The 14,902-nt window shown below is 35.0% G+C and overlaps 1 protein-coding gene across 6 annotated transcripts in view; it reads left to right on the top strand.

Moving 5' to 3' along the window:
- LOC149800067 (beta-arrestin-2-like) overlaps positions 1-14,902 on the top strand; it is a 247,941-nt gene that overhangs the window by 110,248 nt on the left and 122,791 nt on the right. For all 6 annotated transcript variants that reach the window (XM_089959623.1, XM_089959622.1, XM_089959621.1 and 3 more), the window contains one exon: positions 5,511-5,752. In XM_089959623.1, coding sequence (XP_089815749.1) covers positions 5,511-5,752 — 242 coding nt within the window. The remainder of the gene's footprint in view (positions 1-5,510; positions 5,753-14,902) is intronic.

Below are 14,902 nucleotides of genomic sequence, written 5' to 3'. Positions count from 1 at the left end.
TTTGTTCTGACTTTAACCAGGGAGCCAGGGTAAAATTTCACATTTACAACTACTTCTTTGTTCTGACTTAATCCTCAGAGCCTGGGTAAAATTATACATTTACAACTACTTCTTTGGTCTGACTTTAACCAGGGAGCCAGGGTAAAATTTCACATTTACAACTACTTCTTTGTTCTGACTTGATCCTCAGAGCCTGGGTAAAATTATACATTTACAACTACTTCTTTGTTCTGACTTTATCCAGGGAGCCAGGGTAAAATTTCACATTTACAACTACTTCTTTGTTCTGACTTTATCCAGGGAGCCAGGGTAAAATTTCACATTTACAACTACTTCTTTGTTCTGACTTTATCCAGGGAGCCAGGGTAAAATTTCACATTTACAACTACTTCTTTGTTCTGACTTTATCCTTGAAGCCAGGGTAAAATTTTCAACAGCAGCAATCCATGATGCATAAACTGCTGCTGGATTTAGCCATGGTAGCCCAGTTGGTTGAGCATCAGACCTGTAATTTAAGGGTTGTAGGTTTGATACCCACCCAGGCCAATACAGGTCCGCTGACTCAGTGTGTGTTTGGGAAAGGTACTTAGCTCTGGTTTCAGAAATGTGATATAGGGAATAATGTGTAAATAGTGCCATTAAAACCAAGAAAAATGTATTGCCACTAAAATTTCTTTTCACAAGTTCATTTTATTTGGTTTTAATTGGGGCTAGGATGAAAAGAGAAAAGCCTTTATAGATGGTTGATGTTTGATTTATTAATTTGTCGATTTTCTGCCACAAAGTCATCAGCTTGTTCAGGCAAATCCCCTGGTAAACATGTCTGTTTGAATGTTGTGTAAATGGTTTGCATTTGTTGCTTTTAAATATTAATTCCCAGGCATCATGTGCTAGCAGTCTAGCTAAAGTACCAGTCTTTTTAAGCCAAATGCTGATCTAGGTACATAATAGATAAAGGGCTAAATCCACAACCAGGAAAATAATGGGTGCAGAGATGAATAAAATTTGCCCCATTTGTTTTGACGTATCATATGGTTAGGTGTTATATTGGAGCAGGCCATTGACAATTTGTTTGCAGCATTGATGCATAAATTAAGCATACACTGAACCATATTATTCCATTTTCAATAAAAAGGATGAAAAAGAATCTTGTTATAAATATAAATGGAGGATCTCTCTACTAGCTTGTCCGCTGTTTGATAATAAACAGGTTGGAGAATCCAAATATGTTGTTCTTAAATGCACTTGAAAGCAAACTATCACTTTTTTTATGATCAAGATGACTTCTGTTTAGGAAAAAAGTAACAGTTTGTTTTTGATCTGGTAGCAGTTTTGTTACATATATGAATTGAAGGAGGGAATGATTCTGGCAGACTAGATTTACTAACTTTCAATTAAGATATGTCAGAATTAAAATTTGATCCTTCTGAGTAAACCTAATTAATATAGCAGAACAATCTTTGGATTTATGTGACATTCTTTTATAAAATACCCGTAGGTCACATTGTAACATACAGTTAGAAATGTTCACTTGAGTATTGCAATGTCTTCACAGTTTTTAGCTCAACAGGCCATAATCAAAAAGATCTGATTGGATGACTGTTCAGTGCAGGTACTTGTAATGTGCACAAGTGTACCATGTCTTACTGACAGTTCTTGATACTGTGAGGATCTGCAATCAATCCTGACTGCAGCATCCATCCATGGGGAAAGGTGAAAGTGGCTTTTGTAGAGTGGTGACTTCTGAAGGCAGGTTCAGCTCTCAAACTTGGTTCATGATAAATTAATGTACTATGCACCAAATTGCATTAGTGTTAGGAGTAGTAGTAGTATTTTGCATGTATTAGTAGATGCATGTATGTAGTGTAGCTATTTAGCAAAAACCAAAATAAAAAAATAGTGGGGGAAAAAACATTCCACACAGAATTACTGTATCCTCACTCATTTCCTTAATGTACCCATCATTATGATTTTCTGTCATTGTAACACTGATGTTTTGATCCAATTTTATCAGTTTCTTTAATTCCCATACAATTTTTACCTATGATTGGAAAGCATGGGACTGACTTTTTGTTAGGTCAGCTGGTGTAATTAAGCATGAAAACAGGTGCTCAAACTTCAAACAACTCCTGAGCTTGACAAGTGTGGATATGTGAGAATACTTGCCAGTAACTTACCATGGATTGGTGGTTCTTACTGGGTTTTCGTTTCTTTCTCCACCTGCAGTTATATGGGCCACCATTTATAGCCAGACATGTGTTGAAAATGGTTTTAAATCCAAAACAGTAACATGTACTAATGGTATGGAAAAATGGGAACCAGCCTGGAAATGGGTGAACATAAAATAGAGTATATATGGGTTAAGCTGACCAGGATTGGTTAATAATGTAAGTTATGTTGTAGGGAAAAGAATCTTTTGAGAGCTATCCTAGTTGTAAGTAAAAAAAATAGAGACATTGTTTTATTGATGGAATTTCAGTCCTTTAACAGTCTTGAGTTTGGAACACTCATTACTAAAATTAGCACCTGACTCTTTGGTGCAGAATTGAAAGCGCATGTTTCAAACACATGCACATCCAGAAAATGCCGCGGCTCATATCCTTTCCTCTACACAGAAGCTGACATCCAGGTTTCATCTATACTGATAAATATAGGCTTGATAATGAGCGCTCAAACATTGTAAGTTATTGAATTTTTAATATCATGGTGTTTGCATAGGTTTACTATGGAACTAAAGTAGTACTGTGAGTCCTGTAAAGTTTGTCACATGTCCATAGGGAAAAAACTCTTTAGGTAGTGCATAAACCAAGACATCTCATGTGGCCTCCGAAGATAACCTGGTGTAATAGTATGCAGTTTCCTGACTTAAGAATAATCTAGATTTATTTCAGGATCTAAATGTTCGATGAAGACTTGTTTCATTCTGTTGATTAACTTAAGAGACATTTAGAGAGTACATGTTTCTAGTTAACTATAGTGATTTCTAAGGATTTGTAAGGACTTTGTTTACAACAAATATCATAGCCTCTGGACATGACAGGATTTGCACATTTTCATCAGGCAATAGACTAACAATTGTGAGTCCTGGTATTTCATGCAGTCAACAAATTTATTTTCATATTATCACTTCCAGACATTTTCAGGTGTTATCCCATTATGCCATGTTCAAGTAAGGATTTTTGGCATTCTTTTTAATAACTCTTTATATTATATGCAACTTATGAATTGGATCCAACTGCAGACAATGTAGACCCTGATCTGTCATCCCATAATGCACTGGCAGATCAGGGTCTTTGTTGTTTGTACCACTGAATACTCCCAATTAACTGCACACACCTAGGTATGCAGGTACAGCATGAGACTGCAGATCTGGGTCTATGCAGTTCCAGCTTAACAAGCAACTATATATGGTACTTAAACCCTAGGACTGGTACCCTGAAGTAAATGCATCAGCCATTGGCTTTACAAGGCTAAATATGAGACAGGTTTCTGTGTACTGGCTTATACCAAGGATGTGGACACTAATTGCACAAGACTTGTGGATCAATATCTTGCCCATTAAAGTGACATTAGTGCATAGCTTGATAAAGTGGCCTCCATCTTCCTTTCAGATCTTTTATGGATAGTTTGTCAATTCTAATTAGAGCAACTTGGATGACCCATCATGACAAATCTCTACACAATTTACATGTTATGGATTCCTTTAATAGCTCACCTGTCATAAGGCCAAGGGAGTTACAGTAAGGTGCATCATTAATTGTTTATTACTACTCTGTAGTCCATATATCTGATCTGATTTAAATCAAACTTGCAAAATGAGTTTATATGATGAAAATCATGGACAAGTTAGGTAATGAGAGAGAGCTCTGCATATTAATGAGCGATCTTGCATCCGATTGGTTAACTTTCTTACCTCTCAGGAGGTCTTTTTTTCTTCATCTGATCATGATCAAACTTAGAATGTATGTTTATATCAGTAGTGTGTCAGACGAGTTTAATAATGAGCAACATCCATGCATACTAATGAGGTTAACATGTTTGTAATTGGATGAGCTTGTGAAGAATATGTGTGGAAGCCATTTTTTAAAATCAAACTTGGCATGTGTGTTTGTATCATTAAAAGCTCAGATGAATTAGTGAGATTCATGAATAATAATGAGTTGATCTGACACCAGAGTGGTTGATCTTGTTACCACCGTGAAAGCCATATTTCTGATCTGATTTTGACTGGACTTTAAATTTGGGCTTTATCATCATATTTTGGCTTTGTCATCAAGACCTAGGATGATTTCAGTAATTAATGAGATCCATGCATATTAATGATGTAAATTTTGATGAGATCCATTCACATTAATGATGTAAATATTAATGAGATCCATGCACATTAATGATGAAAATTTTAATGAGATCCATGCATAATAATGATGTAAATTTTAATGAGATTCATGCACATTAATAATGTAAATTTTAATGAGATTCATGCATATTAATGATGTAAATCTTAACGAGATTCATGCATATTAATGATGTAAATTTGGATCTGATTTACTGAGAATGTTACCACTCTGGAGGCCAGATTTCTGATCCAATTTGTATCAGGCTTGGAATACATGCTTATATCTTGAGATTCAACTGAGGTTCAGCATGGGGGTTGCATAGGGTGGATCAAGTGATCATAATTGAGAAAAATCAAGGGTTATGCATTTATGCTCCATAATTCTTATCACAATATTCTTTATTAACTGTAGATAAAATTATTTCTCTGTATTTTTTTTTTTTTTTCATCAGAAAAATGACTTCTAACAGAAATGCCACTTTTTAATTTCCAGTCAGATCTGCCTGAAATGTCATATGTAATATCTGATTTAGAACTCATCCCTCTTAAACAGATAGTTTTCTAAGTCCCAGGAACCTGCTTTTTTTAAAAACATACCATTAAAGAATCACCTGCCTTATGAAGATATTGTTCCTATTTTAGGAGGCGGCCATTTCAGTTGGATTTTATTTACTGGTGGAAGCAACTAGCTCAGCTTCCTCTCTCAACATTATCCTGTTTACACCCACCTTACACCAAGTCCATTCATCCATATGTGTGATGCTTCATTTATCTTTTTTCATGCCTCCAAATCAATTCTGCATGTAAATAACTTTACCAAAACAAAGTTTTTCCTTGTGGAGCTGAGTCTTTTAATTGGTTATAAAAATGCAAAGACAGTTTCATTCCAGTTGTAGTCCTTTCTTGACTTGTTATTAAATATAATTCTATTCATCCTAGCATCTCAATGAGCAAAGATAAAATGATTTATATTCAGAAATTTCAAAATTAATTACTAACTCTGCATATTTAAAAACTAAAAGAAATCCTAAGAACTATATTATAGCACTGTAAAAAATTTTTTTATGATTTGCAGCATCCTTGCAGTACATGTGTATGAAAGGGAGAGAACAACAAAAAATATATCTGAATCATAATAGGTTGCCATTAAGTAAAAAATATATTTTAATTCCAGATGGCGTAATCCTTGTTGATCCAGAATACCTCAAAGATAGGAAAGTCTTTGCTCATGTTTTGGCAGCTTTTCGTTATGGAAGGGAGGATTTGGATGTCTTGGGTCTTACTTTCCGTAAAGATCTTTTTCTGGCCTCTCAGCAAGTTTACCCACCAGTTAAGGAACACCCAAAACCATTGACACGGCTACAGGAGAGGTTAATAAAGAAGTTAGGCCCGAATGCTTACCCATTCTTTTTTGAGGTAAGTATGCTAACTGGAGTGTGTGTGTGTGTGTGTTTGTGTGTGTGCATTTTGTATTCTGTGTAAACCGAGGACATTAATGAGATTACACACCAACAAACCGAGGACACACCTCCAGCGGAGGACATCCTTGGTTGGAAGAATGTTAAAATCTTGCTTCTCCCAACTATTTTAGCCTAGAATAATGGTAAAGTCATCATTTGTAGGAAGGTCCCCATTTACACGCTTGGTACTTTTTTTGCGATTTTGGAGTGTATCTTTCTTCCAAAGCTGGCAATATATACTCCTGAAACCATGTCCTCGATTGCACAGTGGAGAACTTGTAGAGAGATCTCAACTATCATATGACATGTTGCAAAAACATATTATATCTCTTGAGATCCTAGCATCAGATACCAGCTAAACTATAAGAAGATAAGCTGGTGCATAGAACAGTCCCTGGTATTTTTTATTAATATTTCGTGGATGTGAGACAATAGTGTTGGGAAACTCAATGATACATTCACACCATACACGTCCAAAGTAGTCAAAAAAATCTATGACATGTACGAAATAGGTACATCAAAATGCTATTGGAAATATGCATGAATTCATTATAGAGTTGTGCCGAAAAGCATCAGATACCAACTACTAAGCTAAACTATAAGATAAGCTGGTGCATATAACAGTCCTTGGTATTTTTATTAATATTTCATGCATGTGAGACAATAGTGTTGGGAAACTCACGATACATTCATACCATACACGTCCAATCTACGACATGTACGAAAGAAGTACATCAAAATGCTATTGGAAATATGCATGAATTCATTATAGAGTTGTGCCAAAATTAGCCTAATTATCCAGCCCATCTGTAAAGTTAAAATGTCATGTTTGTGGCGAGGTTTTACATGCATAAAGATATTGAAAAGACATCCTTGATATGCAAAATTTATTTTATGATTATTAAATGAACTATAACTGCCCTTGTTTCAGGATTTGCCTACTTATTATTCAAACAGTAGAGAACAGATGTGAATCAAGCAAAAAATCCCGTTAGAGTGAGATCAAATTATCACTAACCAAATTCGGAAGTTACATGCACAGAACTTCAGTAAATATATTGAAAGATAAATTTATTATACAGAGGTCAGACATTTATCATCAAGATGATCAGTTCCAAAATGAAACAGTTAATTACAGCAATATGTTTTTCATTATCGTGCTCTTAAAACCTGCTACTACACATACAAGCAATCATAAACTGTTGAATGCATTCAATATTCTTTTAAATGTATATACTTGCTTCAGTTGGTGATTAGATGACTTTGTTTAACATATCATGAATTATATTTATATCGATAGTTCTGCTGTAAACAAAGTCTTATTAAAATAACACACAAAATGTAAACACAAGGCATCCGTCTATATTGTTTTCCCAAATTTAAAGAGGTTTTTAACAATAGCCATATTGCACAGGATGTTCTACTGGACCAACTTGTATTTATAACTTAAAAGAACATTGATTCAAGCTACATTAGACTGTTAATATTCTTATTAATTTAGTCTTTTTTCAGTATATTTTTTATAGAAGGGGACATGTAAAAATAACTGTTTAAAACTTCCAATCAGCGATACAAAACACCTTTACATGGTACATTGAATTAGCAAATGTATAAACTAAGTGATTTGCAAGGTGCTACACCATTAAAGTATATTCTTGTTCATTCATGGCTCCAACACCGAGTGGCCAAGTGGATCACTGCCATCTCACATCTGTCTGCGTGGGTTCGAGTCTCAGATTCAGCCAATGTGGGTGTGTGAGAAAGCTTGCCAGTAACTTCTCGTGGGTCAGTGGTTCTTTCCGGGGTTTTCCCGGGTTCTTCCTCCACCATTAATACTGGCCGCCATGTATAGCCTATCGTGTGCTGAAAAATGGCATTAAACCCTACAACAACAACAAAAACAAAACAAAAACAGGATAAACTGTTTGTAAAGAGGTATTAGAAAATTATCCCCATCCACTAACTCTATACATACATGTACTCTCATAGAACTCTGTTATTCGCTTCTGCAACTACTGAACTTTATGGATATTTAAGAGGTGTCGGTTAATATAGATAAGTTGTTGTTGTTATGGTTGTTTTTGTCATTATTATTTGTGCTGAGGTTGAGATCAAACACTATACAGATTACAACAGAAATAATGTTGTATACATCATCGATTTATTCAGACAATGTGACTTGAAAAATACAAAGTGTCCATGAAATACACAATATGGGTAACACAGACATTCGTTCTTATTTTCATCATTACATCTGCACATGCCTGAGAGAGACAGGGAGATAAGATTTGTAAGTGTATTATGCAATAAAGATATTACTCTATTTTGTCAAAATGTGAATAGTCATTGCCAGTAAGGCGAGTTATCTTCCATAAATGCTCAAATCTAGTCAAATAGTATTGTTACATGCCAGGGGTATTTGCTTGACAGAGTGGTGTCAAACCCTGGTGCAATTCTGCTAGAAGTCATAAGTTTACCCCAAATTTTCAAAGACTTCTATACAACTTCAGTTGTAAATCAGAGAGCCCGACGTGTCCATTATATGCATAAAAGTTTCACTATTCAGTGCAAGACCACATATCTCACTAATTGCCAGAAATCTGTCAACCACAGATCTGCATGGTTTCTTTTCATCAACTTTCTGTACCGTCAGCAGTTCACACCGTAGAAACTGTACATATCCCATAACACGGGGAACTAGTTTTACTATGCTACCTTAGGCCAGACAATTCATGGTTTCAATTGACAGTTCGCCTCTACAACTGCATCACATTTGCCACCATGGCGACATAAATGGTATCTGCCGAGTCCCTTCTTGTTTATTCCTTTGTGCAATTTACCAGTCTCCTACCATAAATACTGCCACTGCAGTCAACACCACCAATGTACACCATTAGGTTTTAATAGGGACTATATTACTCCAGTTACACTCATACAGCTTTGACCTGAATTCACTAAAAGTCAACCATGTCATCATGTAAACTCACTAACACTTCACTCCATGATGTTTGCTTCTTCTAATTGGCTAGGAGTATTTCCATTGGACCGAGTTCCAATAATCAAACAAGTAATCACACAAATCTAAGAATTCCTTAAAACGGGGCACTATAACCAAATGCGCATATTCCAAATTTATTACAGTATGATCTCCAAAGTGGTGGGTTAGTCTGAAGCATGTTATGTCATACTAAAGTCCAATTGCAGGACAATTAGTCAATCGATAAATTGATCAGTCAATAACAACAAGATATATATTCAAATAATAATGTAATTGCCCTTAAGAACAGTTGTAGATGAAACCCTTATGGAAGTTACAGTTACTTAATACTAGTATGTGATTTGGAGTTGATTTTAACATAACCTTAGCAATCTTTCAGTCGTATTGCTAGGATGTCTGCAATGTGGCAGTTACAGTGATGTTGAACACTGGGGCATCATGCCGCAGACATGTAGCATGATGTTCCACACAGACACATTATTCTGACACCAGGCTGACTAGTTCTAACACTAACCTCTTAATGCTGAGCACCCTGTGTGGTCATATTGATTGTTAAGTCTGGACTAGATATGTCCTCGTTGGTCATAATGTACCAGTGTCCATGGTGTCTATGATTTTGTCAAATAGTGTGCATCCTTTGTTTGCATGGATTATACAGAATGTTTGTGTAAACGTGTGCATCTTCGCTTGCATTGCTAAATTTTATATTCCTTAGAATTAATAATACAGAATCCTCCTTGATACATCACCATTTGTTATTAATTTACAGCCTCAAACTGTATTTCTTTTCACTCTAACATGGCCAGAACAAATGTCATCAGTACACGGTTCCATATGCAAATCCGCAATATCCACCAAAACAAGAATGTGTGTGATATGCATTTTTCTGTGTAAAGAGTCTAATATAAGAATTGGATTCTTTATAACTTTGTAAAGTGGACAGTGTTGGGACTAATGATATATAGAGGTGGCCAGTTTATATAATTTTGATTATACCAGGCCAGTTTATAAAGAAGCTTGGTTACTGAGGGGCCAGTTTCACAGTTTTTGCTCAATACAGTACTTCCTCACTCTAAGATATCTCAGTACAAGGTTGCACTAAAAGGTGTTCCATGTACCACATTGGGTCATGAAGGTCAAGGTTATGGCCTAATATTTTATGCTTTCATTGCACTTTCAATTTTGTTTGATGCCTTTAAAACCATTTGAGGTTATGGAATGAAACATGGCATGTTTATACAAGATCACTGGAAGATGTGTTGCATGTCACATTGGGTTTGCTGAGTTCAAGGTCAGGGTCATGGCTAAATAATATACATTTGCATCAAGCTTTTATGTGTTCTTTGTAACTTTAAAGGTGTTTGATATTAAAGGATGAAAAATCAGCACTAGAAGATTCATGTATACCACATTGGGATGCTATCTTGAATGTCAAGGCCATGGCTTAACGTTTCAGTTTTCTGTCAGCCTTTCCATTTCACACTCTTTGATGTTGAAGAAACTGAATATTAAGGAAGTACTCTTTGTATAATATTACATCATTACTAGAATATACGCTGTGTATTACATTTGGGGTTTTATCTTCAAGGTCTGTGTTTGTGTTTGTGGTTATTTTTATTTTTAACTTAGCTTTAACAATTGTAGTCATAATGCCATGATGTCTGCAGTTTGGCAGTTTATAGTGATGTCAAGCACTGAGGCCTCATGCCACAGATGTATAGAATTATGTCCCACCCAGTCACATTATCCTGACACCAGGCCAAACACTAACCTCGTAATTCTTTGCACCAACAAGGCTGAGCAAATCCCATAGCCCGACGTCCCAGACTAGTCATTTTTGAAGTCAGGCAAGTATAATTTTCCAAGTCGCTAGTCCAGGACAAGTGCTTTTTAAAAACGTTTGGCCAGTCTTTATTTTTGTGCTTTAACCACTATATCAACCTTTATTTGGCCAATCATGCCCTCCGGGTGTACCGAATACTTGATTCTACTCCTCTTCGTGTATACATTTACATCCTGTTACTGCTTGACTGCATATTGCACTAAGTGACCAAATTATCGGCAAATCAAAACACATCAAACAAAAGAAAGCCAATATGATCAATTAGCAGTGTTGTAAGCAGTTTTGTTGCAATGAGTTTACTCAGTCTAGATCATAACCAGCAGCTCACTATGATTTTAATCCAGCGAGTCAGTGTAATTAAATTAATGAAAGGTGCTTTACCGACATCAGTGTTGGTTTCCTTTATGAACTGATTAAATGACAGTAATGATTCTTTAATTTATAATTGATTATACAGATGATTAACTTCCACATGTGATACTGTGTTTGAAGCGAAACAATTACGCTAATTAATGAGCTGTTTCAGTTCATATTTAAAAGAGAAATTTGATCTTATGATCACTTTCGAAGTAGTTGTCAAGCAAGCTGATAGTTACTCTGTGGATAAAATGAGTTTGCTAAATTATTTTCGCAAAGAAGGTAATAACGGTGATTCGGAGAAGGTAAATTTGTTTGAAAATGGAGGGATAAAACGTAAGATGGATACTGAGTGTGCTTGTTATCCCTGCCTTGAATATATGACACGGAAGGTGGCAGACATATACAAAGACATATTTTCAAATCCATGAGCTAAAACATATATACATGAACCTGAAGAAGCCAAATGTATAACAACCAATGTTTTTAAAAATTAAATTCTTTTAAGAAATAATTATGTTGTATATTATTTCGTTTTGTTTTTTCTATGGATTAAGTACAGACGTCTCATCAAGTCTTGGCAAGTGATTACCATTTTGGGACCAGTGAAAAGTAAGGTGGGACTAGTGAAAAGAAAGGTGGGACTAGTGAATTTTCTGAAACCACTTGTCCTGGACTAGTGGTTAAAAAAAATTTGCTCAGCCCTGACCAAGCAAGGTAGCAGCTAGTACTATTTATTTAAGTCGTTTGTATGACTCTGCTGGAGTTTGAACCCATGACCTCACGTATCTGAAATGGATGCTCTAACCACATAGACCAACAAATCTTTAAGGTCAAGGTTACAGTTTAATATATTATGTCTTCATTACACTTTCCTGTCTGTTTCATAACTTTTAAATAATTTGAGATTAAAGAATTAAATTTGCATTAAAAAACAAATGAACAAAACAATACAAAATTTGGCAAAATTGTAAATGGTGAAATCTATATGGGTTCTTTGCTAAAGAATATATACATTTTGTGTGAAAGTGTCCAAGAGCTGAAAGATGAATGAGTAAACAAAATTGTCGATAACAAACCTTGACCAGTCTTTCTAAATGGTTTAAACATGTATTAAGAAAAAGGTGTTAGTTTTGGTTCCAAAGTTTGAAGGTCCAGAATCAGGTTCTCAGACTGTGGTACACTAACCTTAGGTGGTCCACAATCTCCTTCGGTAGAAAGGCTGCAATAGGTACCTAACAGCACAATCAGCATTAGGAAAGATCATTTCTGGGATCCCACGCTACTGGGAAAAACTTGGGAGAAATTATCATTTTTTTCCTGACCGTGAAAAGTCCTTGAATTTTGCAAATGTTGATGAAAGTCTAGACAAATCCAGGAATTTTCCTCCACAACTTGGCGCCCAATACAATTACACAAATGAGTCATAACTGAACTGATCATGAGTTAAATTTAACAAGTTCTAACCAGAATATTAGGAGGTTGCAGTATGGATCATTTGGGTGCTTGCCATAAATACATTTGTTGAGACAATCCAAATGCTCAGTGGATTAGATTTGTCTAGTAGACTTTTTGTTTCACAGACTGTTCAATATCCATATCTTTTTTTTTTATATGGAAGGTATGTAAACCAGTCTAGCATCACAAGAGGCCAACATGGTGGCGTTAAAGCATAGCATCTAAGTGGATGGGCTAGCAAACTTAAAACGTTAAATCAAGTTATGAAAATTATTTATTTCGGCAGAAATTGCGTGTATTAAAATCGTTATGTCTTTAATCTGCTGAAAGACGATAAAACTAATACGTTGATGAAATTTGAGCTGGTACTGTACTAGCTATTTCGATTGCTAGTCGCACAAGCAGACAGAAGCTCACAGCCGTCATTTTCAAATATTGTAGAACAAAAATATTAAATGAAAGTCGTATACTGGTTGTAATAAAAAAATACAAAAATGAAAGAGCACAAAATTCTCTTTATTTATTCTGAGACCCACTTCCAGAGTTTTGTTGTATCACATGACTACCACGTGATACAGCATGAAACAGTGTGATATCTCTCACACAGGGAGCATACAAAGCAGGGAACCAGACTACTCTGCTTGATGAATCAGACTGGCAAAGTTTCTTGTGGTTCTCTAAATATGTTGAGAATTATATGTTCTTTCTGGTTTTTACAAAAGGAATCAGACTTTCATTTAATATGATTGAAATTTTATACAGTGACATTAAAAAGGAGTTTGTTGTTGATATCATGTGACTATTTGACTTCCGTTGTTGTTGTTTGAGAGTTGTTAAGTCATGTGGCAAGTACCAGGTCAGGTTTCATTTATGCCGAGTTTTGTCTAATCTGTCATCGGATTAAAGACAACAATTATAAGTTTTGCGATTTTTGAGAAAATAAATAATTTTGCTTTCGATTTCATGCAGGTATAAGTTGATATAACATAGATTAAATTTGCTAGGCCCACTGGTGAGCTGTCTTACCGTGGCAGCAGATTCCAAATTTTTAATATGTAATTGCTCTGAACCCACACTCCATCCTAAATGTCCAAATCTGAAAAATGGGGTTGGAATATTTGGAGGAAACCTGGGTTAGAAATTTTGAATCTCTGAGCTGGACTTTGGTGCGAAACTATTAAACAGTGGCATGTAGCTTGAAGCTTGCTTTCAGATCTTGAATAGAACACAGGAGAAATGGGAAATTGTCGTCTCTTTTATTATATATTTGAAAACGATAAGAGCCCATGTATCAATACAGGTTTTGGGACTGGTTTGTTGAACTACATGAAGACAAGTTGATTTTACAGAAGATTCAGTCCTCGTTTATGCAACAATATATAATTTTGAAGGTCTTTTGTCAAAATTGAAATCAACCCTTTTGTAAATGTCTTTAAATGATGGAATTTTTAAACAGATCGACTTAAGGAGTTTAGGTTGGTTGGAAAATCTTGTTTGATATTTTATTGACACACAAATTCAGGGTTAAACATTTTTTGTTACAAGATAAGATTCTAATACTTTGCATTTATTGGGTTTTTCTCATACCATGCACATATATTGCTCTAGAATTCTTTAGAATTAAAGGTTTGAAATGAAACAATTTATGCTGATTATGTTGTTTCCACGTAGCAGCATAATTCAGATCAGCAAAGTTAGAGTTTGTATTCTGTACATTGAAATAGCTTTAAATGCCAATTTATAGGAATATAGTAAGATTTGTTTCATGTGACTCATTTTGTGGTTTTGTACATGATCATCTTTTCTGACATGTATGTTTTGGAGAGTCTTGAAAGAGAAACATCTTCATATTTGGAAAATGCATGTTTTATAATCCAAAATGTTCTTTAATTCCATTTAGTAATGGTAATATGTTAACCTTTAAAAAATTAATTTCATCCTGGAAAAGACCTGGAAATTTATATTTAGAAAAGCGTGGGAACCATGCAGACTACTTATTGATTCAAATTCACAAACAAACAAACAAGAATCCTTTTCTTAACCCCCCAAACAAAATGGAACACTTAGTTCATGAAACAGCCATCATCTTCTAAAGTCTCTTTTTGTTGTTCTATTAGTATAATATTGATGCAATAATTTCATTGCAAGTAGTAGTGAAACTTCTCATCCGTAAGGAAATCTCTGAGTGCTAATTCAGTAATTATAAATTAACGACAAACTCTGGAACTAGCTTCTCATTAATAAAATGTATCTGTGAAACAAAATGTTATGTCATCAGATACTCATTTTGTTTGGTTGTCTTGCTATCTTTGATCACAGATGTGCATGAATATGCTAATTTGAGATAGTTTAATTATATTACTTTCACCTAAAAAAATTGAAACAGTGTTCGATGACCTGTCACTCAACCAGGGTCATTGGCTATTACGAAGGTTGGATTTGATTGGCTT

Source organism: Sinohyriopsis cumingii, chromosome 5 (assembly GCF_028554795.1).
Source record: "Sinohyriopsis cumingii isolate HCF-2022 chromosome 5, ASM2855479v2, whole genome shotgun sequence".
Lineage (NCBI taxonomy): Eukaryota > Metazoa > Mollusca > Bivalvia > Unionida > Unionidae > Sinohyriopsis > Sinohyriopsis cumingii.
Note: the sequence above shows the minus strand (reverse complement) of the source record. Positions and strands in the feature narration are given on the sequence as shown.